This window comes from Sprattus sprattus (genome assembly GCF_963457725.1).
Source record: "Sprattus sprattus genome assembly, chromosome: 5".
NCBI lineage: Eukaryota > Metazoa > Chordata > Actinopteri > Clupeiformes > Clupeidae > Sprattus > Sprattus sprattus.
In genome coordinates, this window is record NC_137924.1 from 27,130,727 (window position 1) to 27,158,317 (window position 27,591).

At 41.8% G+C, this 27,591-nt stretch overlaps 1 protein-coding gene across 1 annotated transcript in view; it reads right to left on the reverse strand.

Annotated features, from left to right (window-relative positions):
• Positions 1–15,840: 15,840 nt before the first annotated feature.
• LOC308366101 (protein mono-ADP-ribosyltransferase PARP4-like) overlaps positions 15,841–27,591 on the reverse strand; it is a gene marked incomplete at both ends in the record, with an annotated part of 52,416 nt that continues 40,665 nt past the window's right edge. The window contains 7 exons of the mRNA XM_080839737.1: positions 15,841–16,011; positions 23,586–23,670; positions 23,777–23,955; positions 24,182–24,277; positions 24,671–24,751; positions 25,018–25,098; positions 25,975–26,145. Coding sequence (XP_080695863.1) covers positions 15,841–16,011; positions 23,586–23,670; positions 23,777–23,955; positions 24,182–24,277; positions 24,671–24,751; positions 25,018–25,098; positions 25,975–26,145 — 864 coding nt within the window. The remainder of the gene's footprint in view (positions 16,012–23,585; positions 23,671–23,776; positions 23,956–24,181; positions 24,278–24,670; positions 24,752–25,017; positions 25,099–25,974; positions 26,146–27,591) is intronic.

The following is a 27,591-nucleotide window of genomic DNA, read 5'->3' on the forward strand; positions in this document are numbered from 1 at the left end:
ACCGTGCACTGTGAATTACAAAGTAAGCATTTAAATCATAAATGAAATAAAACAACAATACTTTCACACATATATTAACACACATATAAGACTAATCTCTGCCCAGATGTCAGCCTTACGTGAAGAACGCTCTTGCTAAGCATTCAACGGTGTTTCGCGGAATCCTTGGAACAACGCGTCACGTAGGTTCACTGGATGTCCGTCTGTCCTTTCTGCGCCTCGTCAGGCGAATTCGTGGAGGCCTTGCTGGAGGTCCGATGTTTTAGAAGGATGTAAAGTTCTGTCGACTTGGAGAAACGAATAAGGGAAGCCGGTCGCCTTATCCTACTCAGAATACTGCTGGGCTGCAGTAATATACTACCGGTATAACTTGGTTGCAACTAGACGCGTCAAAGTATTTTCTTAACTTCGGCCAAAAGTTCAATACGACTGGTGTGCGTTGTCCTTTGTTCTGCAGAGAGAGAGGGTATCTCTTAATTGAATGATGTTCACGTGTGTGAGACCACCGCCAGAGAGAAAGATTTGGGGGGTAGTCACTGTTTTAAAGGGCAAAATGCGTCACCCTTTTTATGACTTTGATGTGACCAATTGCGAGGTCACTGACTGTTGATAAGGATTGAAATGTGATAAGGGAATTGTGGGTAATGGAGTGTATGGTGTCTCATTCACTTACACCGCTCATGTCAGTAACTGCTTGGAAACATACACCTGGATCAGTCTGGGTACAAACAGGCTGTGGAGCAAAGACAGTATTCAGTCTTGCATGGTTAGTATGGAAATAAATACTTTCATGCGAAGAAAATATGTTTTCATAGGAACATTATTTTGTGTCATTATTATACCATAAGTAGTGTGGTGGGCTTTTTAGATATGATTAACAGTGAACAGTATGGTGCCCTCAGATGTTTCATATGGCATGACACCTGTGGTTGGTTTGGGTGCATTCTGATACCTAAATGTTATAACATTCTCATGTGAAACAGGAAAGCACAAGTCACGGCACTGTCAATGCTACAGCTGTACCCACAAGCCTTCTGAAACTCATCTGAGAAAAAAAAGCATAAGAGTCAAGTAAATTAAGGCATATGAACTCACATCAAGACCAAGAAATCTATCATTACCAGACAGAGGTTTGTCACTTACTCGCTCAGATAAACAGGGCAAGAACACGGCTTTGACCTGGCAAATAATAAAAAAAAGAAACAAAATCAATTTCGTTGAATTGACTCACAGGCATTTTCATGATTATCAGAAAAGGCGCCTCTGACGGCTGAACTTCACAAAGTGTAAGTAAAATACATTCTCATTTTCTGACAGGTGAGGTAGTTGGAACATACATAAGTTCAGGGGAGATTTTGACATTTTTAATGCATTTTTGTCAGATAACCTTTACATTTAAATGGAATATGTATATGTCCTTTTTTTAAAGATATTTTATATATCCGATTAACTCTTTGTCAATTCAGTTTGCAGTGCAAAAATCACATTTTAATTGAACATGCATCCTTTCCCCTGAACAGAGAAAAATCTTTATCTTGGGTGCAACAAATTCCTTAGTTATGCCTTCACATATTTTTGGAGTATGACCACTCTTTATCTTAAATAAATTGTTTGTTTGGAGGATCTTAACACACAAAACAACAGAAACTGAGGTTTTGTGCAACATTAGACTACAAATTGGCACTATCAAATCAGGTTCAAAAAGTATATTAATACATTTTTGTATTCATTTTCTTAAACTTTTTTTATAAGTATCACTTCAGGTTAGGTATGAGGGCTGGCAAAAGGAAATTGACTAATTATCGTAAAAATATACTTTTTCAACCTGAGTCCTGGCTGTTCAGGACTATCAACATATTAGGTTTTTGGGCGTTATGCTGGGGTATTCTCTAAAAGTGAGCAGAGGAATCTAAATAACACACTATCTGTTACTTAAAACTGAATGTTTATGGCAGTTGCCAAATAGCTGATGAGTTTGAAATAATCATCTATGCTCGCTAATCAGCTAATAAGGTAAATATTTACAGTGCATGAAATGCCCTGTATTGTTATTCCTAGGCATTTTCTTCTTCTTCTTACCTTTTTCTGCGATTAATTCAGCTCGAACCGCTTAACTTACAAACTTCGTTCAAACGTTGTCGCGTAGGTCACTTTTCTAAACTTTATACTTTTTAAGATATTAAAGAAAAACTAATATAAATTTTCCCATTGACTTACATTGGGCTATTATGACATCATAATAGGTTCTTTAAACTGGCTTGCACCTGTGCTTCACTGACACCTGCCCAAATCCAAGGAATCTCTTCTCTCTGTCCCTCTCAATTTAACTGTAACTAGGAACATTAAGATCCCTTCCATTCTCTTCTTTTTTTCTCTCCATTTTTCTCTCTATCCCTCTCACTCTACTTTCTCTCACACTCCATCTCTCTTCTTCACTTTATTTTATCTCCTTTTTTCAATATTTTCACTCTCTCTTTATCTCTTCATACAGAGCACTCTTGTTCACATTTTTCTTTCCTTCTTCCACTCTTCTTTCCATTCTTTTTTCCTTCTTCCACTTTTCTTTCATTTTTTCACTCTTTCCTTTTTTCTTTCCTTCTTCCACTCTTCTTTCCTTCTTTCACTCTTCTTTCCTTCTTTCACTCTTCTGTCTTCTCTTCTTTCACTCTTCTTTCTTTTCTTCTTTCCTTCTTCCACTCTTCTTTCCTTGTTTCACTCTTCTGTCCTTCTTCAACTCTTCTTTTCTTTTTTCTATCCTTCTTTCACTCTTCTTTCTTTTCTTCTTTCCTTCTTCCACTCTTCTTTCCTTTCTTCACTCTTCTTTCTTTTCTCCTTTCCTTTTTTCACTCTTCTTTCTTTCTTCTTTCCTTCTTCCCTTCTATTTATCTTATTTCCTTGTTTCGCTCCTTCTTTCACTCTTCTTTCTTTTCTTCCCTCTTTCTTAACTTTTGCATTTCATGCACTGGTATTTCCTTCAGGAAATGCATTTTCTAGTTACTTTTTACTACTTGCCAGGATGCTGAACAAGTCTGTTGTAGGGCTATTTGGGAAAGCACAACATACAAAATAGATACACCATTCATTCAGACCTGGAACATGGACAGAAAAATGTAACTGTTAAACTGTTTAACACATGAACAAAGTCATTGATAAAGCAACAAGGCAGTCAAATGCAGCATTTACGTATATACTTTTTATTATATAAATTATATAAAAACGCATGTCTGCTATATAATGTATGACAGCAAATTCCACACTGAAACTCAACAGTGTTTCCTCCCTTTCCAGTGTCATCTGTCCATCGGCAGCATCACAGCATCATCTGCCTGAACATCCTCTTCAGTGGAACTATTGTTTTAAGCAGACCATCTTTACCTTCCTCTACCTTTAATGCCTCTTCTTGCCCAGGCCCTTCCAGAAAATCTGAACACTGTCTTATCCACAGCTGCAAATGCCTTAGTGGCCTTTGTCATATTCTATATCCTCAAGTACATATTTGAGCTGACTTTCCTTTGCACCTGTTCTCCTGGAATCAAGTTTTACTTCCATAATATAATGTACATTGGTACGCCTCCATTTATCATATTTTTGTTGGTATTCATCATTGACAAACACCAACATAGACTGTTTCGCGGTTACCTGAGCCTGAAGAACAAACACTATAATCGTTGGGGGTTTGTTGTGGAGCAGTTCCTTCATTTTCTGTTGACAGGGCTTGTAGAACCTGATAATGTAATAATTTCCTGATAACGTAATAACCCTGATTATGTAATAAAAAATCCCTCATAAGTCCCTAAAAGATGTAATAAAACCTGATAATGTAATAATATCCCAATAATGTAATAAAGTGCATTTCCCAATAATGTAACAATCGCCATACCAATAATGCAATAAAATGTTACATTAATTGGAAGTTATTACATTATCAGGTTAGCCTCAATTTTGCCGAACCTGATAATGTAATACATTCCTGTTATTGTAAAAACTTTGGTCAGTGCTGAAATGTTGGGACACCAGTTATTCAGACCAAGTAGTGATGCTGTGTAGACAACCACCCACTATTGTTTTGCTCATATTTTGATCCCAATGGTATAGGCCTCGCAAGCCAAACCTGTACAGCAAGAAGCTGTACAAGGGTCTGGCACAACACGATTTTCAGTGTGGGCGGGATTAACGGTTGTCTGTTAAGTTGCCTCTGCACGCAATGCCACGCAATAGGAATGGCGCTACAACCAATCCGAGCGACTGACGAATGACAAAAGACGATTTGATTGGCCTGGTACAGTTTGGATTTTCAGCCGCGCAAAACAACGACAGTTGACCAGATGGTCCCTGGCTGCAAATTAAATTTGCTGCCGCTAGGGGCGTCTAGATTTCTAGGCTAATAGGCCCCCTCATGATTGCTTGCCATTATTGCATGATTTACAGTGCGCTCTGAGCTTTTTTAACACCACTTCATTTCATTCAACACAGCAAATTCTGAATCATGACAGTTATAAACATAGTTTTTATTAAGAGTCAAGATTCTAATTGTCTATAACATACCAAAATGTTCTTATTTTTTTCTCTATTAGTTGATTACCACTGAATATCCCTTTCACCATTGTGAAAATTGTGCATTCGCAATCATATAAAATATATACTGTATCTGCTAATAGTGAAGCAGCAGGTCTCTGGACGGCTTCACTGTTTGGACCTCTGAAACTGGAGACCTGATGCTACAGCACCAACCAAAGTTATTACAATATCAGGTAATTAATACATTATCAGGTTCTGAAAAATTATTGGGAAATGCACTTTATTACATTATCAGGGTATTATTACATTATCAGGTTTTATTACATGTTTTAGGGACTTATGAAGGAATTTGTTTTACATTATCGGGAGTTATTACATTATCGGGGAATTATTACATTATCAGGTTCTACAGGGCTGTTTTGGATGGCAGCTGTATTCCTTGATGGGGACTGGTTTGCCTGTTATCAAGCAATCGCTGGAACGGTTTGCAAAAATTAAACTCTCTTGCATGAAACAATTAAACTTAACCCTCTTGATAGAAATGATTCACTGGTAAGCATATGCCAGAGTAAATTATCGAATGGCCAGTAAAAAAATTGTGTATAGTCATTTACTAGAACTGCTTGTACAGAGATGTATAGGGCACTTTGTCACTTCTGTGTTGTAGGTGAAATGGGTACCATTCTCATATGGGAGTACCAGATTATGTAGGTATCTTACCCAGTAAGCAGGCGCCGGGTGAATGTGGGTGCAATTGTGTATGAATTGTGATGTTGTCTTCACAAGGGCCACCAAGACACACTGGTGCTGTCCTTGCAACAGCAACAATATGTTGGTAATCTCACCCGATTGGACAGGGATCAACCATTCAACACAAAGGCAGATCAATTAAGTTGATAATCCACAAATCAGTCTCATTAAATATATCAGTCTCATCAAATATATTATACTATCAATTTGGAACTCTGATTAATAATTAAATTAATAACTACAAACAAAGTGACCTTATTAATAGTATGGTTGAAGGTCATTGGAGTTCTGAATAGAAGAGGTTGACAACGTCCATTCTTGTGTAACATTAAATAAACCAGCGTATATAAATCAAAGTATTTATTAACACAATGATAAGAGAATAACACACAATATGTAATTTCGCTAAATGTATCTCACTAATTAATTGAAGGAGTATATGTATGTTTAAGGGAGAGGGAGCGTGCGTGTGTGAGCGAGCTGGTAAGCTCAGAGTTGCGCTGTTAGGAGCGCGCCTGAAAATATGTGTGTGTGTGTGTGTGTGTTCCTTTGTTCTGACCACGTAGTTCCGCGTGCATGTGTGTGCAATCGTGAACATACATGTGTGGTATGAAAGGGACGAGCCTATATTTGCAGCGCGAAGTTCGAGTGTGTGGCTATATGAAGGCCAATGTATTTGTAATCGTATGTGATTTAAGATGCCATGTTAGTAGAAAGAGATGGTTAGTGATGCATGCAAGACTCGTGTGTCTGATAAGCAATCCTAACGATTTCCCTTAGATGGTGTGGCGAAGCCAACTACCACTTAACAATGAAATTATATAACAGTTATGTTCGGTAAACAGATACAATACATTAACAATGGCATATGTAAACAGTCCTATGCTTAGCCAGGTTGTGAATAGCTAAATAGCTAGCTGCCCAGTCGATGTTACCAGTCCTTTGGAAAAGTGTTGGCGCATCCGATGTTCCTGAGGCAGAGAAGAGATGAAAAAGTCCGTAGGTGGGAAGTTGTCCTTGCTGTGATGTCTTTGTTTCACTGCAGTTACGCCCGGAATGTTGCAGGATCGTGAATTCTGTAGTGTTTCGTTCCCGTTGCAGTTTGTTAGCTCGCAGGTCTATTATTAGCTGCTTTGCTAAACTTAGGTCTACTACGTTAGCGGCCAGTGTTTAGCTAACGAGAGATCTTAGGCAATTGTTTGCCGTGGTGAGAGCTTAGTCTGTTCTCTTCCGTTGTGAGTGATGTGGCGAGAATAGGATCTCACTACACATTTTCTTTCAATCAGAAGACCAGAGGCAGGATGTAGAAATCTGGAGGTTTATTATTGTAATCAATAAGCTACAATAAGGAGATGGTCCATGGATTAGCTCGATCTCATTGTATGAATGGTCTGCAGGCCATTTTAAGGCCTGTACATTGTGGGGTGTGTTCTAGCTGGTTGTCTGCTAAAACCAATCAGAAATAACTATTCCCTCTTCTCTAACTCCTCTGAAACCTCCTAAGTGTGTGTGTGTGTGTGTGTCGTGACAGGCACCCCAGGGGTCCTGTCAGACCCCCTCTTTTCTTGGAATGTGCCTGTGTCGTAACTTTATGGCTGCCTTTAACATCAGTGAATCATGTGTATGGCTAAGTCACTGTTTCCCCAACTAGTCTGCCTTCCCTAAGTGAGACTTTCATACAGATGAGTTAATCCATGTTCATCTAAACATAAAATAGATCCCACAGTGAGAGAACAAAAGAAAGTTGTTTCTTCACCCTTGGAGGTGAGTGGAAGGAGAAATGAGCCTGGCCAAAGCCAGTGGAGAGAGAGAGTGAATGTATCATTTCAACGCAGTTTATAAGCAAAAGTACGTCACGATTTTAACACCTTGTTTTCAGCCAATACTGTCTTTTGTTGGACTCCACCTACAGTGTGTATGTCCTTGTGAGGCTTGATGAACACAGTATCAAATAGGAGAGTGAGATATACTGTAGAGGGCTTTGTTAAGATACCTATCTTTAAAAGAACATTACACAAGTTTGTAACCATTTTCAGGTATGTTTTAGGTATGCTTTCATGACATGCTCAAATTAGTCTGTTGTTTTTTGGCTACTTAGCGTGCTTATTTTAGACAAAAGCTCAACTTATTGTTGCTTAAACAATCCATATTATGTTTCTGTTTATTCAGGGGTACGGCTTACTCCTAACTATTGCTGGTGTTGTCTTTTGGGCAGTATGGTCTTGCTGTCGGATGAAATGGAGCTGTTGTCAACCATACAACCTACTGAGAGAACGCCTCAAGAACATCGAGGAACAGGGGGGTGGACAGGGGGGTGGACAGGGGGGTGGACAGGAGGGTGGACAGGGGACGGACAGGGGGGTGCACAGGGGGATGCACAGGGGGAAATGCAAACTGTTGTTTGGCTTGTTTGTCGAAATGGTATTGTATGCTGTGTAACAATCATTCTGACATAATAGAGTCCCGCGATGTGTCACTCTTAAGTAGACACTTACAGAAAGAGATTGAAGAAGATGTGGAAAGGCAGATACAGGAACTAGCTAAAGAGAGAGCAGCTGTCTATACTGAAACAAGGTTCAGAGAGTTAAAAACAGCCCTGCAGATCAATGACCAGCCACAGTCACAATCTGATGAAGGAACCCCATCAACACAAAGCAGTGGCTTAACTGATTAACCTGGGCAAGAAGGCAAAGCGAGCGCCACAGAACAGCTTGAGGACCAACCAGGACCAAGCTTCAGCCCTGGAGTGAATGTCCAGCTACAGCATCAATCTGAACCAGAGGCAGGGGAGGGAGATGCATTACTTTATAATCCAGATGAAGGAGCTTTACTAACCAATTAGGGCAGGAAGGCAAAGCAAGCGCTAAAGACCAGTTCAAAATGGATGAGCAACCAGGACCAAGCATTCCCCTGGAAGATACCATGCTTTAATTCCAGAGATGATTAACGGGGGCATGTTCTTGTTCATTTTTATTTCACACAGGGTCTCACCTGAACACCATAAGCCCATACATGTACTGTTTGATGTTCCCTGAACACCATGTTTTACAAAATGATGCCACATCTATCATTGTTCAAAAATATCTATAATTGTCTTTTCCTCTGGTAAAGAAATGTGAGTGTTCTTATAATGAAAACATGTGGGACTGAGCTGCAAATTGAACTAGAATGCGTTTCGTGAACGAACTGCGAGAGTGTGCTTGCTCTGTTGCGGCCATGACCTTTGACGTTGCAGCCATAACATCACACAAAAGATCATACATGGCAACTAAGCTCAACCATTATATTTTGGCTCCACTGACGTCTAGACATATGACGGTGTCTTTGTTGTTCTGTTTTTGTTTGCTTGTTTATTGTGAAAGGGTCTAGTGTGTTACATTTAGAAGTCTTAAAATAGGCTCCAAGTGACATTTGTCTTATTGTGTATGTGTAATTTACCTCCAAAGGTCGTGTTAATCCATGAGTGCACCTGAATTGTGCGGTATTTGCTGAGTTTTAATCTGCTTGTTTTAATTGTGTGTGTTGCGGCTGCAATAAATCGTGTCTGTGCTTCAAATTTAAATATATTTATTGTCTCTCTATGGTGGAAATCAGATGTATGATGGAACTTGCATATTTACTATGCACAAACATTTCAGCTGTCATGGTGATAATAGTTCCAGAGTTTCGTTGGTAACACTTTATTTGAAGGTAGCGTCATAGTAGCGACATGACACTGTCATAACTGTGATATGACACAGTCATGAACGTGTCATAAATATTATGTCAATGTCATTAACGTTAATGACTGCTGTCATTAAGTGTCATTCGGGTTTTGTCATGACAAGTTGACATTGTTTAGGTTGTCTTGATTATGACAACTTGACATTAATCAAAGTGACATGACCAGAAGGTGTCTTTGTCATGACAACTTGACAATAAATTTGTTTGGGATGTCCTTATTATGACAACTTGACATTAATCAAAGTGACGTGACCAAAACATTTCTTTGTCATGACAACTTGACATTAGCAAAATATGCTAATATCTATTTTTGTGTTTATGGCAAGTTGACATAATCACAGAAGTGTGATCAAGATAAAAAAAACAAGTGGGCTTTATGTAAGGATTGACACAGTAAAGTGCTGCTTTTGTTTTAAAAATAAATCTGAATTTCTGCCTCTCCAACAGTGGAAGAAATAGGAATCTATAAGCCATTTTAATCTTTCTATTTTATAGGAAATTTTGAAGGCATTATCTTCAAGATTCAGAAAAGTTATTCAAATACAACCAAAAAGACAGCAGGCAAGTATGAGAGGCGGGACAGGGCAGGGTGGGGTCTGTGTCTAGCAGGGCAGGCCAGGGTGGGGTTTGTGTCTAGCAGGCCAGTATGAGAGGCAGGGTGGGGAGGGTAGGGTGGGGTCTGTGTCTAGCAGTATGTCAGTATGAGCTGGCTCATCTTCAGAAGGGGGGTTAGGGGGGAGAGGGGGTGCAGGCGGTCAAAGCCCAGGAGCTGCCGGGTGGACGACTCCCAGTCGCGGCCGAACTCCAGCCGGCTGCACACACACGGGTACTGCCTGTCTGCCCAGCACACCCAGTCCACCGCTCGCTTCAGAGCCTCCCACTCTGGACAACTGTTGGCAACATGCAACAAAATGGACATAATGATATATGTACAGTATGAGTTGGAAATAAAATGTACTTCTGCAATTGTTGCTGTTTTTCTTTCTCTCTCACACACACACACACACACACACACACTCACCTGTGATGAGGAGGTTCTCTGAGGCGGAAGAGTGACTGCAGCAGCTCTCCCTTGACCAGCTTCTTCACTCGCACCAGCTGCAGGATCAGCAGGGTGGACACCAGCCTCAGGATGTCAGCATGGGCCTTGGGCCCTGAGAGAGAATGAAAAAACACGTACATAAACACACATTTAAATCCCTGCTTTCATTTGGACCCACAGGGCAATGGCTATAAAACAAGATCTAAATAAAGGTCTTACATGCAAATAAAGAGGTTTAAATGGGACACAATGCACCTATACAGATGAGAAATTAATCATTTATAAGAGTAAACAAAAAAAGGGTCTTCTCCATATTTGTTGGCTAGCTATTATACTTGAGAACGAGCAAAACTTCAAGCTTCCCCCACCTGAAGTGTAATTATTGTAATGTGGACCTTTTTTTTTACCGGGTGCAAAACAGACTTCATCAGTGAAGCCTTAAATATGACTGGAAATGTTGTGTGTAGTTTGTGCACAATAGGGGTATGTTCTCACCCAGAGACGTGATGCCCTTTTCTTTCAGGAAAACTCCGGCAAAGAAGTTCAAATCCACACTGAGGAAAGATCCCACTGCCTCAGTGCACTCCCAGTATCCCTCCTAACGAGGCAGTAGGTAAGGAAATAAGTTGGCAAACGATTACACAAAAAAATCATAATAGTGTCATGAAATTTATGACAACCAAAATATTAAGAGGTATCCATTTTGTATTGAGTCATAGGTACGTATAGAGTACTATCGCTTTGCATTATTACTGATAGATGATTTTTGAATAGCAGGCTTCTTACTGGGCTCTGTAGACATGCCGATCTCTCCCAAGTCTCTCCCAAGCCGTCGCCCTTCCTGCAATGGAGAACTCATCCGTTTCACAGTCTCCAGAGTGTGCTCTCATGTTTTACAGACTCCTGAGTGTGCTCACATAATCTATAGACCCCTCATGTTTTATAACAAGTGTTCACACACCCAAAACACAACATGCTGTCACAAAAGCATCAAGTGCAAAGCCTCTCTGTTTTTTGAGTGTGCACAGATAAAGACTAGAGAAATGACAGAAAAGCGAATGTATTTATTCCTTTACCGTGGCATCCCCGTTTTCCTCCTTGCTTTCTTCTGACGACCGATGGAACTACCACTCATGCTGCGAGGTGCGGCATCAGCTGCCATGGACCGGCTGAGAGAACACTCCTCCATCACGTCAAAGTCTTGGAAACGCACAGTTTTCTGCACAGTTGCTTTTCTGAATATCTTTTCTGAAATGGCAGGAGAAGCAGCCACATAGACAGGAGGAGAAAGAGGAGGAGGAGAAGGGGCAGAGATAATATCTGAGGGAGCAAGGAGACAGTCCAAAGAAGACTTTTCTGAGAAACTTGCATAGTCACACTCCTGGGGAGGAGCAGCAGAGAGGTGCAGAGAGGTTTGAGGACAAGGAGGAAGAGGAGGAGGAGCAGCATGCTTGGAGAAGCTTGACCCGAGGGGGCTCAAAAAAGGAGTAGAGAAGTGCAGAGAGGATTGAGGTGGACCAGAGAGGCGCCGAGAGGATTTAGAAGGAGGAGGAGAAGGAGGCATGGAAAAAAGTCCCTGCTGCTGAGAGGTTTGAGGAGGAGGAGGAGCAGGAGCAGAAAGGAGGTGAGTGGTTTGAGGAGGAGGAGGAGGAGGATCAGGCATGGAGTGGCTTGAAAACCCCCCAAAAAGTCCATGGTGCTGCTTGAGTGTGCGTTGCTGCTCTTTGAGAAAAGAGTGGGCAGGAGCTCCAAAGACAGGAGCACACGTAAAAGCAGAAGCACTGGTAGCATGGGCAAGAGCACTGGATTGGGCAAGAGTGCTGGATTGGGCAAGAGCAAGGTCAGGGGCATGGGCAAGAGTAGGAGCATGGTCAAGAAAGTCCTGCCGTTGGCTTCCTTGTAACTCTCGGGGACCAGGAGCAGGAGGAGGAGCTCCACCTTCAAAGCTGAAACCATGAGAGCGCTGAGCACCAAACAAGACAGGAGGGGGAGGGTCTGGGGTAGGACCAGAGAAGATCGGAGAAGGAGGAGAAGCAGGAGCAGGAGCACGGGCAGAACCAATGACAGGGAGAGTATGGGACAGAGTACTGGGAGAGGCATGGGCAATGGCGAGGGGAGGGAAAGGGGCACAGACAGGGACAACAGTAGGAGCAGGGGTAACAGTAGGGGCAGGGGCAAGAGTGGGGGCGGCACCCCTGTAGCTTTGAAGAGAGGGCGTCAACTTGACTGAATTTGCTACAGGACCTGATGCTAATTGCATCTCTCTGGGACCATGGGTCATCAAGGATGTTCTCCTCGAGGAGATGGACTTCTCTCTGCACCTCTCAAGACTTGGCTCAGGACTTCCATGCATCAATCTTAATGATCTTCCTTGCATCTCTCGGGGACCAGGGGCCATCTTCCTGACAATTGACTTTGACGATTGAAGAGCACGCCTCTCAAGACTTAGGTCTTTCGGAGCGACGAATGAAAAAATGTCATTCACTTCTTCACTTTCTACGCAGGGGGCACCTAGGTACCCACAGATAGGGTCGATAGAGTCGTTCATACACTCTGGAAGGGCCATAGAAATGATGGATTCCAAAAGGGGCATGTCATCTGGTGAAGAACTTTCAGGCCATTCATCCAAGGCCTGAAAAACAAGAGAGGGGAGATTTGAATCCCTGTAGGACTGTTTTTATACTGACTATTCAGTGGATTGAAAAACTGTAGATAACACAGACAGCAGCAGACTGCTCCAGACATTGAGGAATTTCAATTGAACTGAATATGATTTTGATTTAAATTTCAAATTCATTTTGAAATTTTAAGTATTCTCACACAATTTGAAGGAACTCAGGTAAGGTAACAGAGAACCATAATCGATTGAATTCAGGTCCGATTGATTGGAATTATGTTATAATTGACTGACCCTTTTTTCTAGGGAACGTGAAGCAATATGGGGGAGGTTGGGAAGTAAGCGGGAGATGAACTTCCTGTCTAGAGAATCATAAAGACAGTGCATCACTGTAGCACCAGTAAACTTAAACACTAAGGCTACAGCCACACCAATACGTTTTAGTTTGAAACAGCATCACTTTTACTAGCTAACGCGTCCATCCATCGGTCCGCCATTCTCCTCAGCCAATCAGCACACCATTGTCATGGTGAATGTTTACGTCCTGGTTCCCACTTCTCTGGAGTGCCTGAGCTCCCTAAATGGAGACTTTTGGAAACGCTGCTGGCCGGGCAAAAACGGATGATGAGACCCCTTACATTCGCTTCCTGACTGGGTCTTGTCAATCACAATCTGTCTTTCCCTGATTCGTCACTTTTTCTGGAAGGTGTTTTTCTGTTTTAAGGCATGGCATTATGAAGAGAGATTATTTCTGATATGGAGCTAAAACGCTTGTCTAATTTGAATTAAACCACACACCTCTACACTCCTTTTCTCTGATTCATGATAGCAACCAGACATCATTATGGCATGTGAGAAAAAACAACAACAAAACAAAGTCTGAGGAGCTCAAACTGCTCGTAAGCTAACACACTCAGCACAAACTGCAAACTGTCTCATCCACTCTTCTGGTGAAGATCTTTATGTGTTCAGGAGCTTTGAAAACTTTCTGTCCATTTTCACTCCCACCGCACCTACCTCATCTGTATCTTCCTTCTCATCTTCACATGGCATGTCACAACAAACCTAGAACATCAATAACAGAATAACATGTCAAAACACGACTAGAATGTCAACATTTCTTTCCATTTTGGAAGAAAAAAATGGCGGCGTAGAGGGAGGTCGCATTGAAACCAGCTCCTACACTAAATCCTATATTCTAATTTAACTTCTAACAACAACAACAACAAAGAAATAACTCTCATCTTTTAATAACACAATCCTAACACTATTGAACTGAATATGCCGGGGGAAAAGTCTGAAACAGCCGCGAAGGACGATAAAAAGCAAAAAGCCAAAAAGCTTCCAGCAACGACCACGGCCAAAGACAGTGCTAGTGACAGTCAGTCTCTAGCTAATACCGATGTGCCGCCTGCTTGGTTTCACGAAGAAATGGAAAAAGGATTCAACAAAATCCATTCATTGCTAGACCAAAAGCTGAACACCTTAGCTGTCTCGGTGGAAAAACTTCTTAGTGACAACCGTGCTCTTGGGCAGCGTGTCAATGTGGTCGAAGAGGAGCAAGCTAGCTATGCAGAAAGCCTGAACGTCTTCCATCAAGACTTCGCCGATTATAAAAAAAAGACGCAGGAAGAAATGAGCGGTTTAAAAGAACATCTTGACGACCTGGAGAACAGGGCCTCGTTTCCCGAACGCGCACTTAGCCTAAAAAGCACTTGAAATCGCTCGTAAGAGGATTCCTACGTTGCAGACGGGTTTCCCAACGCCACACTTAGCTTAAGTGTATCTTTCATTGAGAGGAATTCTACGTGTGGTCAGGACCAGTAGTAACTTCACACTTAGCGATGTAATCCACCAGGGGCGTCGTTCGACCGTCGTTCGGAAGAAACAGGAATTAAAAAAAAAAAAACATGGCTACTTGAAGCGAGGAATATTTTACATGAATAAAGCTATCTACACAACTTTTTATATGTTTATAATGACTCGGTTTGATCGGAAATGTGCTACGCGACCAATGCAGAGTATTTAGGTCTTGACTGAAGCTTTCAAACAGTAGTTTGATGGCACATTTAGCGCTTATGCCACCACTCCATTGGCTTATATGGTAGCTTCTAGCTAGATGGTTGTATATTATGTAGAAGAAATCCAAACGATGTTTCTGTGTATAGCACATCATGAGAATGTCATTGTTTCACCTGCCTATTCCCATCAAAATAGAAATAAAGAATATTGAGTATTTGAAAATAAAGATTAGGCTATACAAAACTAGTGCATTGCCCGTAGGAATTATGCATTCTGTAGTGTTAGCAGACGTAGGGCTGTTGGGTAGTGTAATGGCAAGACATATTTGCACTCCACATAGGTACAGGTTACACTGAAGTATTATTGTGATGCATGTTTCCTTTTCATTAAGAAATGTGTTAATGGTAGCCTTTTTGGAGAGTTACCAACAAATAAAGTTTGAGATTATGTAGTGGATGCAGTTGAATATACTGTAGATGTCAACGTTGCTGTCTAAACTATAAACTAAATGTCATAAAGAAAGACATTATTTAAAATGAAGTTATGGTTGAAATAGGATCACTTCTTTATTGTAAGGGTAAGTGTAGGGCAAGAATGGTCATGCAGTTGGACTCAAATGTAGGTTAATTTTATTGAATGTATGTAGCCTACTGTACTGTATGACTTTGATGATGCTAGCTTTGACAGCCCACTCTCAGACAGATCGTAATAAATGTCCTTACAGTGGGAACACAGTTTAAATAGGCTTCTCTGCTGGAGATGGCGTTACTATCCCCGCCCCGAATTTAGTGCACATTGCACGTTCGATGCACGCATAGGCTAGCTAATTTCACAGCAATTAACGTAAACAGGTTAACCTGACGTAAACAGCTCATAAGAGCTACTTAAGAACTCGTGCACGTTGCGCTCGTGCACCTGACTTTAAGTTGATGTTTGGGAAACGCACGTAAATACAAAGTGCTACTTAGTGTACGATGTCGCGAAAATCCACGTAAGCCGTTAAGATACATCGTTATCGGGAAACGAGGCCCAGAGCTAGAAGAAAGAACCTGAGGCTAATTGGCTTCCCAGAGGGGGTGGAGGGGAAGAACACCGGTGCCTTCCTGCAAGAGTGGCTTCCGAAAATTCTTGAGCTAGAATCAGGGGACACTATTGAAATCGAGCGGGCTCACCGTTCACTCCAACGCTCCCCTGGTGAAGGCGGACGTCCTAGGGCCCTAGTGATCCGGCTACTTCGCTTCACAGACGTGACCAAAATCCTCGACGCAGCACGGAAGAAAAGAACTCTCCGGTACGGTAACTCCGACATTATGATCTTCAGGGACATGTCCACGACTCTCTACAGGAAAAGGAAAGCCTTCTTGCCCATCAAGAAAATGCTACACGCTAAGGACATTTCCTTCAGGCTGCTTCATCCCACCAACATGGTTATCAATCTACCGGAGGGCAGACGCACGTTTACATCCCCGGTGTCGGCAGAACACTATCTCAAGGAATAGCACCCGGACATTTTGCAGTAAAGTGAGCAAATGTCTTATGCCTGACAGGCTTGATATCACTGATTTAGTTTAAATGTACATTTAAGCGTTCTACTTTCTAATACTATCTGTGATATTATTGATCTCATACGGTTTTATTCTCATAGTAGGCTGCTCCAAACCTTGTTTAAGGGACGGGGAAATAGTTCGTTCATTTTAGAGATGGCAGTAGCCTAAGAGCCTAGTTTATTAATCTGCTTTCAAAGTGTTTTATAACACAGAGTTGTTGTTGCTTTTATTCTTAATTTGAACATCTACAGGTTGATGTAGGCAGTTTGGTTTCACTTGCTGATATATAAATATGGTAGTACTACGCACGGCAGAGGTTAAGGTAGGCTGTTTTTTTGGGGGGGAGGGTAGTTGGGTTTTCTGGGAGATAGGGTGGGTGACAGGCAGGTCCAGGGCCGGATTAACAATTTTCTGTGCCCTGGGCAACAAGGCTCAAGGCCCCCCCCCCCCCGCCGCCAAACAATCGTAAAGTCGCTATTATCAAGATCATAGCCTACACTAGTGGAGATGTATGTGTGCACAAAAGCCTCAGCATAAAGTGCATGCATTCAAGAGACCATTCAGACGCACAAATGTGCATAACTTTTTACAATTAATCTTTAACAGAACTTGGTGGCTTGATGAGTACTTATCTTGAAAGCAAACAGCTAGGTAGGCCTTAACTTAAAACCATGGAACATTTTAAAAATGCAAAAATGTGAAATTATCACCAACCATGAAGCAGGCAATTAGTGTGTTTTTAGTAAAAGTAAACCATTGGCTACACTGTTGCATGTAATTTCAAAGTCAAGATCATGTTTATTGTATCACAATTCAACATTTGATGTTGATCACTTCACTACTATATATATCCTTATTATTTTTATTTAAACAAATGGACCTTACAACTGGCCTCTCCTTTAAAGACTGAACTCATGACTACACAAACATTATGAGGCCTAATGACCTATCTTTACTTTTAAAACTTCTCTCATTAACACTAGGGGTGCGATATGGGCAAAAAAGAATATCTCTATTTTTTTTTTCATTTTGACGATAATTAGACGATATTTAAAACAAATGTGATTGGAATTCTCAGAGTTATACCTTCTTGGAAATTACAATAATGGGCACAATTAAGGAAAACACTTTTTTATTGTCTTTAAACAAAAATAACTTAATTGAACTGCAATGCAGAAATATTGAACTCTTGAAATAAAGTGCTCCATGCATCCATGAGAATTATTGCACATCAACAGCAGTGATTATGGCCTTAAACTTAAAATTCTGTCCCGGATTGTACAAAAATACAAATACATGAGCATTCGAGCATGGATTGGGATGATTTTTTCTGTCCGAGCCCGGCCCGGTCCGACAGAATAGTAACCGAGCCCGGACCCAGTCCGACAGGCATTCAAATATTTTTTTTTTCGAATCCGAACCGAGCCAGAAGGAATCAATCTCAACTGTTCATAGTACTAATGCCACATTGACGTACGTTTTTTTTATGAATAGCCTGGCTGTATTAAACTGAGGCATCAACAGTTAAATGCTCTCTCACACAAACACGCGCTGTTAAACGCACAAGCGTGCACAATAAGGCCAATAAGTATATTTAAATTAAATGATTGACATTGCAAGAACGTTTAGTAAAATGGTGCGGCTCCTTTAAGAAGAGCACGTACAGGGAGGGAGAATGGTGACGCATAGTTTGGATGCAGCGTCAAAGATTTATGTGCTGTAACAGTGTTAACCAATATGTGAGTAACGTGAGTTTTAATAAAGCATAGCGTGTGTAATGTGTAGCTATTTCATTCCGTTTGCTAAACTTTCCTGCTGTCTGTATTTACTAACCAGCAGCAGACGTAACGGGAAGGGAATTAACCCGAAGTTAAAAACATGTATGCTAATCTACTTCGGCCATGGAGCATTTTACTCCCCTGCAATCTCCAACTACGAGACAGCCTCCGACAGCAGGAAAGGTTAACAAACGGAACGAAATAACTACACATTACACACGCTGTGTTTTAATACAACTCACGTTTTATGCTATACCAACGGAGGCACAACAGACATCACCATGCGCTGCCAGGACTGCGTTCATAACGTGATATTTGTCAACAACGTTGTCAAGTGCCCCTTTGATGTCATGGGCCCTGGGCAAGTGCCCAGTTGCCCTAATGGTTAATCCGGCCTTGGGCAGGTCATCTATTTTACTTAGTTCTTCAGATAGAGTAACAGACAGGATATTCACTTTATTTCTAAATAAGTTGTCAGACATTGCTGATTTATGCTTTCAACTAACATTCTATGGCTTTGGCTGCCGGGACCTGTTAACAGTACTGATAAGCCTATTCATCTCATGAGTGAAGTTATAAAGTATACGTTTTTGAGCTGGAACATCAATGGTCTCAACCAACCAACTAAGCGGCGTAAAGTTTTGAGCTTTCTTAGAAGACATGCTACTGATGTATAGGGTGACCAGACGTCCTCTTTTTCCCGGACATGTCCTCTTTTTGAGACCTATAAAAAGCGTCCGGCAGGGTTTCCTAAATTGTCCGGGATTTTGCCTCGTCGAACGAGTCTGTATATTGCAGTTACCGCGGCGACCGATAGTTGAGGAGTTGAGGAAACACACCAGCGGCCAATGACTGGATACAGCTCACCAAGTGATGTCTACCATATGCTATATATACCGTCGGAATGGCCAACCTTTCTCGGTCATGGTGGCCATTATTTTGTAGAAAGGAAATAGTCAGTAGCAATCTATAACACAATTATATGCTTATCCTACATAAACTATGGAAACTATTTAAAAAAAACGATTCAATTAAATGAATAATTTCTTATTTTCATTGGTATTGTTGTCATATACAGATATGCAATGATTTGTGGGTAATATTTTGATGTCCAATGTCAAGTCTCTATTTGATCATGTGACTAGACGATCTAATGATGCAAAATCTAAACGTCAAGACCTAGAGGCAAAGTACACAGGCAAGCACCTTTCAAACATAAAGGTGGTGATGCATGATATGCTTTTTCAATGGAAAGGATAGCCAGCCTCTCCTGCTCCATGCGGCCAGGTAGGTAGGTCTTATTGAGTTTCAATTTGGAAAAAGATCACTCGGCTGTTACCACTGTCACATATGTCAGAAACAATAGCAGAGCAGTGCACTGCACACCTTACCGAAGGTGGATTTTAGGGAATGATATTCACAACCTGCATCTTGGCAAATTGGGAGACTACGGACTGCTAGGCAATCTGCTCCAAAACAGGCCCTGAATGATAGGTCGCCGCCGAGCACCTGTTTCATTGTATATGTGTTTTTCAGATGTTGGTAAAGCTGCTGTGCCGCCGCAACAAATCGTGCCTTTCTTAAGTGTTTTTAAAGAACCTTTCAGCACTTTGACCGTTTGTTTACGTTAGTGTGTCAGAGTGCTATTGTTGATAGCTTTCTTTTTCACATGTCTACTTTCCCAATACAATAGCCTTAGTAACTAATTCGACTGTAGAATCCAACACATTTCTGGTAATAGGCCTATGTATTGGTAGATACATTAATATTAATGAGAGGGAGGCCAGCTATTAGAGTTTGTTGTTGCTTTATCTTTAGCAAAAGGAGAGATGACACAATGGATTATACATAATTACAACAACATTATACATAATTAGGAAAGTTTAACTTTTATATATATATATATATATATATATATATATACGCCTAATGGTGTGTGTGTGCGCGCGCCTCTTAACTAGTAAATAGCGCGCACTAGGGCCCTTGATAATAGCATGCCCCCCCCCCCCCGACCGTCACCGCTGAAGTGTCCTCTTTTTCACCAACTCAAATCTGGTCACCCTACTGATGTAGCTTATCTCCAGGAGTCCCATTTAACTGATATGGATCATGACAAACTGGGGAAACAATGGCAAGGGCAAATATTCTACTCTTCATTTACTCCTCAATCGAGGGGCGTAGTTATTCTTATAAGGAAAGGGATTCCTTTTCAGGCAGAGCAGGTAGAAAAGGACAGAGGGGGCAGATATGTTATGGTTAGTGGGTTCATTGGGGAACAGAGGGTCACATTGCTTAATATCTATGGTCCTAACCAAGATGACCCCACCTTTTATGTGAACCTCCTTCTTAAAGTAACAGATAACCCTTCAGAGCTTGTGATTGGAGGTGATTTTAACCTGGTATTAGACCCCACCATGGACAGATCTTCTTCCACTCCCATACCTTTAACCTTAGCGGCCAAGACACTCCAAAGTGAACTCTCAGACTTACAGCTACTAGATATATGGCGAGAGCAGCATATTTCGCAGCGTGAGTATAGCTTTTATTCACATAGACATAAAGGTTACTCTAGGATTGACAACTTCTTTATTCATGCATCTAAAACCCATCTAGTCTCATCTTGTGAATATTTAGCGAGGACACTCTCAGACCATGCTCCACTTTTGCTGCAAATGGCTATAAAGGACTCTCGCTCGAGGTCCAAACGCTGGAGGTTTCCCAACCATTTAGTCAATGACAGTGCCTTTGTAGTAATGATAAATGCACAGCTGGAATGCTATCTTAATATTAATTCAAATTCTGCCTCTCCTGCTATTGTTTGGGAGGCCCTCAAAGCCTATATAAGAGGCAACATCATTAGTTACTCCTCCTGGAAGAAAAAACAATACGTCGCAAAATTAAACTCTTTAGAGATGGACATTAAAAATCTTGAAAAGCAACACTTTCAGTTACAATCACAAGCCATCTTAGATCAGCTGACAGTGATGAAGGCGGAATATGACACAATTACTACACGGGAGGTGGAAAATGCGATGGCCAGGCTGAAACAGCGTTATTACGAGCATGGTGATTATACAGGGAAACTGTTAGCATGGCAGATAAGACAGGAGGATGCCGCTAGGTATATCCCTATTATTAAGCAGAAAGATGGAGAGCTGGTCCGCAACCCCCTACTCATCAATCAAGCTTTTGCAGACTTTTACAAGTCTCTCTATTCCTCACAAGGTGAGAAGTCACAGGAAATGTATGATTTCCTAGATGGGCTGGATATTCCTAAAATACCTGACTCATGTATAGGGGACCTTGAGAATGAGATTACCAAACAAGAGGTACTGGACGCCATGGCACGGCTACCTTCAGGGAGAGCTCCTGGGCCCGGTGGTTTTTCAGTAGACTTCTTTAAGACATTTGCAGATAAACTTATAGATCCTCTCTTAGATATGTTAAACTACTCCATCAAAAACGGTAGGTTGAAACCCTGGAGCAGGCCCTAATTATAGTTTTACCTAAACCAGGTAAGGATCCTAGTTTGTGTGAATCGTATAGACCTATTTCTCTTTTATCATCAGAGTATAAAATTCTAACAAAAATAATTGCCACTCGACTTGAGAAAGTAATTCCTTCTCTTGTTAATGTTGACCAGACAGGATTTATACAGAACCGTTCATTATCAGATAATGTTAGGAGACTTCTTAATATAATACACTGTGCCAAATCTATGGAAAATCCGGTCATAGCAATATCACTGGACGCGGAGAAAGCCTTTGACCGTGTAGAGTGGCACTTTCTCTTTGCGGTCCTTGAAAAGATGAATTTCAGCCAAAATATACTACGGTTGATCCGCATACTGTATCTTAACCCCACCGCTATGATACAGACCAACACTGTAATCTCGACCCCCATTCCTTTATCACGCGGCACCCGACAGGGCTGCCCTCTATCTCCCCTAATTTTTGCCCTGGTAATTGAACCCTTAGCCATTGCAGTACGGTCTCATAACTCTATCTCTGGAGTGAAAGTGGGGCCTGAGAAACATGTCATAAGTCTATACGCAGATGATATTATCTTACTTCTCACCAACTTAGACTCGTCCATGCCTGCCCTCTCAGACCTATTAGTAAGGTATAATGCTATCTCTGGTTATAAGGTTAATGCACAAAAGAGTGTGGCTATGCCTCTTAACTCTTCAGCAGAGAGCTTGGCAAGGAACAACTTTCCTTTTCAGTGGAACGCCCATTTTATAACATATCTAGGTTTAAAGATCCCTTGCCAACTAGACAGTATATTCTCACTGAACCATGATGCATTGTTTAATAAAGTAGAGAAGGACCTGGATAGGTGGATACACTTGCCAATCTCTCTGATCGGGAGAGTAAACTGTATTAAGATGAATATCCTACCGAAGTTCCTCTACCTGTTTCAGACCCTTCCTATATCTATACATAACAACTTCTTTAAGAAACTGCAAAAACTGATTTCCTCATTTATTTGGAAGAAGAAGGTACCTAGAATTCAAATCAAAACGCTATACAATACACCAAGGCATGGGGGACTGAAACTACCAAACTTTAAGATATATTACTGGGCAGCTCAGTCCAGGGCATTATGGGTCTGGCAATCAGAACTAGTTAACCCACCAGCGTGGAAACAAATAGAACAGTGCCACACATCAGGTGTACCACTGGCCGGCATTCCTTATATTAAGTCGTATCACACTCTGAAGAATGGCACTGACAATCCCTTTATTAGACATACAGCTAGAATCTGGTCCGAAATCCAAACTCATATTAAGAGTGTTATTGTACTTCATAGGAATACTCCTTTCCATGCCAACCCTGGCTTACCAAGTGCACTTAGAGATGCCATCACTTAGAAGTGGCAAGATCAGGGAATTCAAAAATTTGGGGACCTTTACGAGAACGATTCACTTATGACCTTTGAACAGTTAAGTAGAACCTTCCACCTCCCAGCTGCTAATTTTTTCAAGTCTCTACAGGTCAGACACTTTATAAGTACACTTGGGAACAGCACCCCCACTAGGCCTCTCCCGATTGATGATATCTTTAAAGATGTCACACACCCTAGGGGAATTCTGTCTATTACATTTAACAGAATTTCGGCCCTGTCAGAAATTGCTCCCCCTAAATGCCAGGACTAAATGGGAGCGAGACCTGAAATTTACTTTTGAATTAAATGAGTGGGAATCAATATGTGAGAAGGCATTATCCTTCTCATACAACAGTCGCCATAGAATACTGCAGGGAGATGGAGGGAGGGGGAGGGAGGGAGGGAGGGAGGGAGGGAGTTAGGGTGGGTGTGAGGGGGAGGGAGGGAGGGAGGGGGAGGGAGGGAGGGAGGGAGTGAGGGTGGGTGTGAGGGGGAGGGAGGTCACCCTTCTTTTTTTATTGTCTTTGTATCCCTGCAAAGCTAGGATCTCCTCAACGAATTAGGGTGGGGCAATGGGGTGAAAAGTTTACAACTGTATTTTCATGTTGTCTTTACTACCTGTATGTTGTAAACCAAAAATCAATAAATACAATGTTAAAAAAAAAACCATTTCTTTCCATTTTAACTCCCAACACACCTACCTGGTCGTATACATCTTCTTCATCGTATACATCTTCCTCATGTTCCTCATCATCAAATCCAAAATGAGATCTCCCCTCCTGCCGACTGAACAGCATAGAAAGTCAACACCAAAATAACATGTCACAACACAACTAGAACATCAACACTAAATAAGACGTCACAACACAACTGGTATGTTGTATCTTCGTACCCATAATCCATTTCAACTTCCATTTCAGCTGCAAAGTGAAGTTGGCTCATTGAACAGCCCGTTAGTATTCTATATTCCTCCTCTTCATCTTCCCAGCCCATATAAGGTAACAGGTCAACATTCTCTTCTGCAATCAGTTTGGGGATGTCTGTGAACCCATCATCAGGCTTCGTGGCGTCCTAGAATGAGGGAGGGAAGTGAACTACTTCACTAACATATAATTTGCACATTCCCACAATATTATTATATGAAGACTATATTATTATAATTCGTTTCGTACTGAATTGGCTACCTAGGTAGGCTTTTCAATAACCTTAGATGGAGTGAATTGGGAAGTAGCCATTTGTATCTGCTTTTGACCTTCTACCCCTTGACCTTTCTCAGTGAGGTCAACAGTATACATACCCTCTCCTCAATGGCCACAAAGCTGGTGAACTGGGAGAGGATGGAGAACTCTTTGCTGAGCTCAACGATGTAGGACTTCATCTGAGCTTTCTTTCCCTACGGGAGATAGAACACAGACCCGTTCTCAGCAGAGATGTGTCATAGCACAGCACGATTGAACACAATTAGAACGTCAACACAGCACGATTGAACACAACTAGAAAGTCAACAACGTCAACACAGCATGATGGAACACAACTGAAACGTGAACACAAAAATCACCTCACAACACAACTACAACATCAACACCAAAATACACACACATGTATTATCACACATGAAAGCTCCACATAAACACACACACACACACACACACACACACACACACACACACACACATCCTGCCTGATACCCTCCCTACTGCCAAACTCATCTCACAGACACTGGACCACACACTGACACAAACACACACACACAAACACAGACAGACACACAGACATAATGACGCACCTCATGTTCAGCTTCATCCATGTGAAGAATACCATCCTCATAATCTCTAATAACTGCTCTTGCTGTGAGCTTGTGAAGGAGCTAGAGACCAACAGAGAGAGAGAGAGAGAGAGAGAGAGAGAGTGAGAGAGAGAGAGAGAGAGAGAGTGATAGAATGAATACAAACTGAATCTATACATTTAAAATCAATCACACTAGCTTTAACCGTCAAAAAAGCTAAAATCAGTCTAACTTAATGTATTAGAGTAGGTTATCTTCAAGACATCTCACAGACTCCTTCTACAGAGCTTCAGTTGGACCCATGTTCTTTAATGTTTAGGTAAGCAATAATCAGTAGGTGTTCATACCGTGCCCTCACTCTTCTGCAGTTCTGTGGTGGACACCATAGTCTTAATCTCTTTCCCACACAAGTCTCCATAGAGAGCAGCCTGCAGAGGTGAGATGCATGGAAGAACAAAGGCATTAACGTTTAAACATGAAACAACTATCCTCAGAATTAATCAGAACATGTAGCCATTTTATACAGACAGGCAGAGAGAGAGAGAGAGAGAGAGAAAGAGAGAGCGAGAGAGAACTGTCCTTCACTTTGAAAAGTAGAGACTATACACACACACTCATACACTAACACTGACACCCCCTCGCTCTATACCCACGTTACTCTAACTGTGTGCGTGGGGTACGAAGCCTTTCTCTCGTTACTCTACCTGTGTGCGTGGGGTACGAAGCCTTTCTCTCGTTACTCTACCTCTGTGCGTGGGGTACGAAGCCTTTCTCTCGTTACTCTACCTGTGTGCGTGGGGTACGAAGCCTTTCTCTCGTTACTCTACCTGTGTGCGTGGGGTACGAAGCCTTTCTCTCGTTACTCTACCTGTGTGCAGTGGGGTAAGAAGCCTTTCTCTCGTTACTCTACCTGTGTGCGTGGGGTACGAAGCCTTTCTCTCGTTACTCTACCTGTGTGCAGTGGGGTACGAAGCCTTTCTCTCGTTACTCTACCTGTGTGCAGTGGGGTACGAAGCCTTTCTCTCGTTACTCTACCTGTGTGCGTGGGGTACGAAGCCTTTCTCTCGTTACTCTACCTGTGTGCAGTGGGGTACGAAGCCTTTCTCTCGTTACAAGTTCAAGTTCAAGTTCAAGATTGCTTTATTAGCATGAATGTCACCCAGACATCATTGCCAAAGCTCACAACAAAACATACATGCAATACAAAAAGATATCACAACATACAAACATATAGACAGAGCGACCCCATGTGTGTGTGTGTGTGCGTGTGCGTGGGGTACGAAGCCTTTCTCTAGTTACTCTACCTGTGTGCAGTGGGGTACAAAGCCGTAGACCAAGGTGTGGCAGTTGCTGAAGAGGGCGTGGAGCTGCGCAGGGGCCTGAACAGGAGGGGGCGCTGTTGGGTTAAACAACTGCCACTTCACCGCCACCGAGCTGCAGCCTGGAGACGTCAACCGCCTAACCTGTGACTCCACCTGCCAGATGACAAAACAGCAGTGCAGTGACACAGCTGATCTGACCTGCACCTTTAAGCACACCTGTCTCTGAAAGCCACCTCTCTACTAGGAGGCAATTTGCATTTTGGCTCCAAGCTCCCCATTGTGCTTTTGGTGTTGAAATGTGTTGGAGTGAAGACTTAGGGCCTCCTTCTATAACATTTATTCTGAAATGTTTCTTACGGACTTCAGAAAACAAACGTAAAAAAAAGATCTCAGCCAGATTCATGAACGCCTGAAAATGTGTTCTTAAGCAGCAGAAGTGTTCTGAGCTGTGCTCCTCCGAAATAGGTTTATTAAATTGAAAACACGTTCTCGTGCACCTGAATTTGCATACATACACGCCCCAACAGTTCCTTATAAGGGCATGCAACCGTTGTGAAGTGCGCAATCGGATTTGACCAAATCCACGCAAGGGCAATTTGAAAGAGAGTCATGTCAAAGGGGGAAACGAGCACTGGTCGAGTTCACTGGTGCTGAAATGGAGGTACTATTAAAGGATGTAGATGCGTCCATTCTATTCCACAATGGATAGATTATTTATTCACCTTCATTTGCAGTGTTCGTGTAGTCCTTTTATTTATTTTAGGACATAACGATGCCTTGTAGAATCATGACTATAAATGTGAAACATAATTGTTAATGATACAAATATTCTCATATTTATTATTATTAGTGTGCTTGCCCGAAGGGAAGCACAGTATTGTTATCGTCAAGTTTTCTTTATTACAGTGCATGAAATGCCCTGTATTGTTATTCCTAGGCTTCTTCTTCTTCTTCTTCTTCTTATTAGTGTGCTTGCCCGAAGGGAAGCACAGTATTGTTATCGTCAAGTTTTCTTTATTTATTTATTTATTCTCCCCGTTTTTCTTGCAGCTAACTCCTCCTCGCCCGTTTGAGCTAGAGACGCCATTCAAACACCAAAACGTCCGGCCCGATCCGGTGCAGGTTGCTATGACTTTTCGTGGGGATACTCTTTGCCACTCCTTTTTTATCCCTCTTTTTCATCCCCTTTTTCTCTCATTGACTAACATGGGGAAGGTTGAGCCATTGTGACGTCACGCACTCTAGCCAACTGACATTAGATCAGTTGACATAGGAGAAGCTCTCTTAAATGCCAGAAGTGGTTAGATAGAGAGTGCAAAATATTAAAACGAATGTAGTGGCAACAGTTTCAGGTACAGTTTATACACCCGCTCTAACAGTGTTAACCAGTATGTGAGTAACGTGGGTTTTATTAAGGCATAGCGTGTGTAATGTGTAGCTATTTCATTCCGTTTGTTAACCTTTCCGGCTGTCTGTATACCAGCAGCAGAGCGGAGCATTTCACTCCCCTGCAATCTCGGAATGAAATAGCTACACAATACACACGCTATGCTTTAATAAAATTCACGTTTTACGAGACACCAACAGAGGCACAACCGA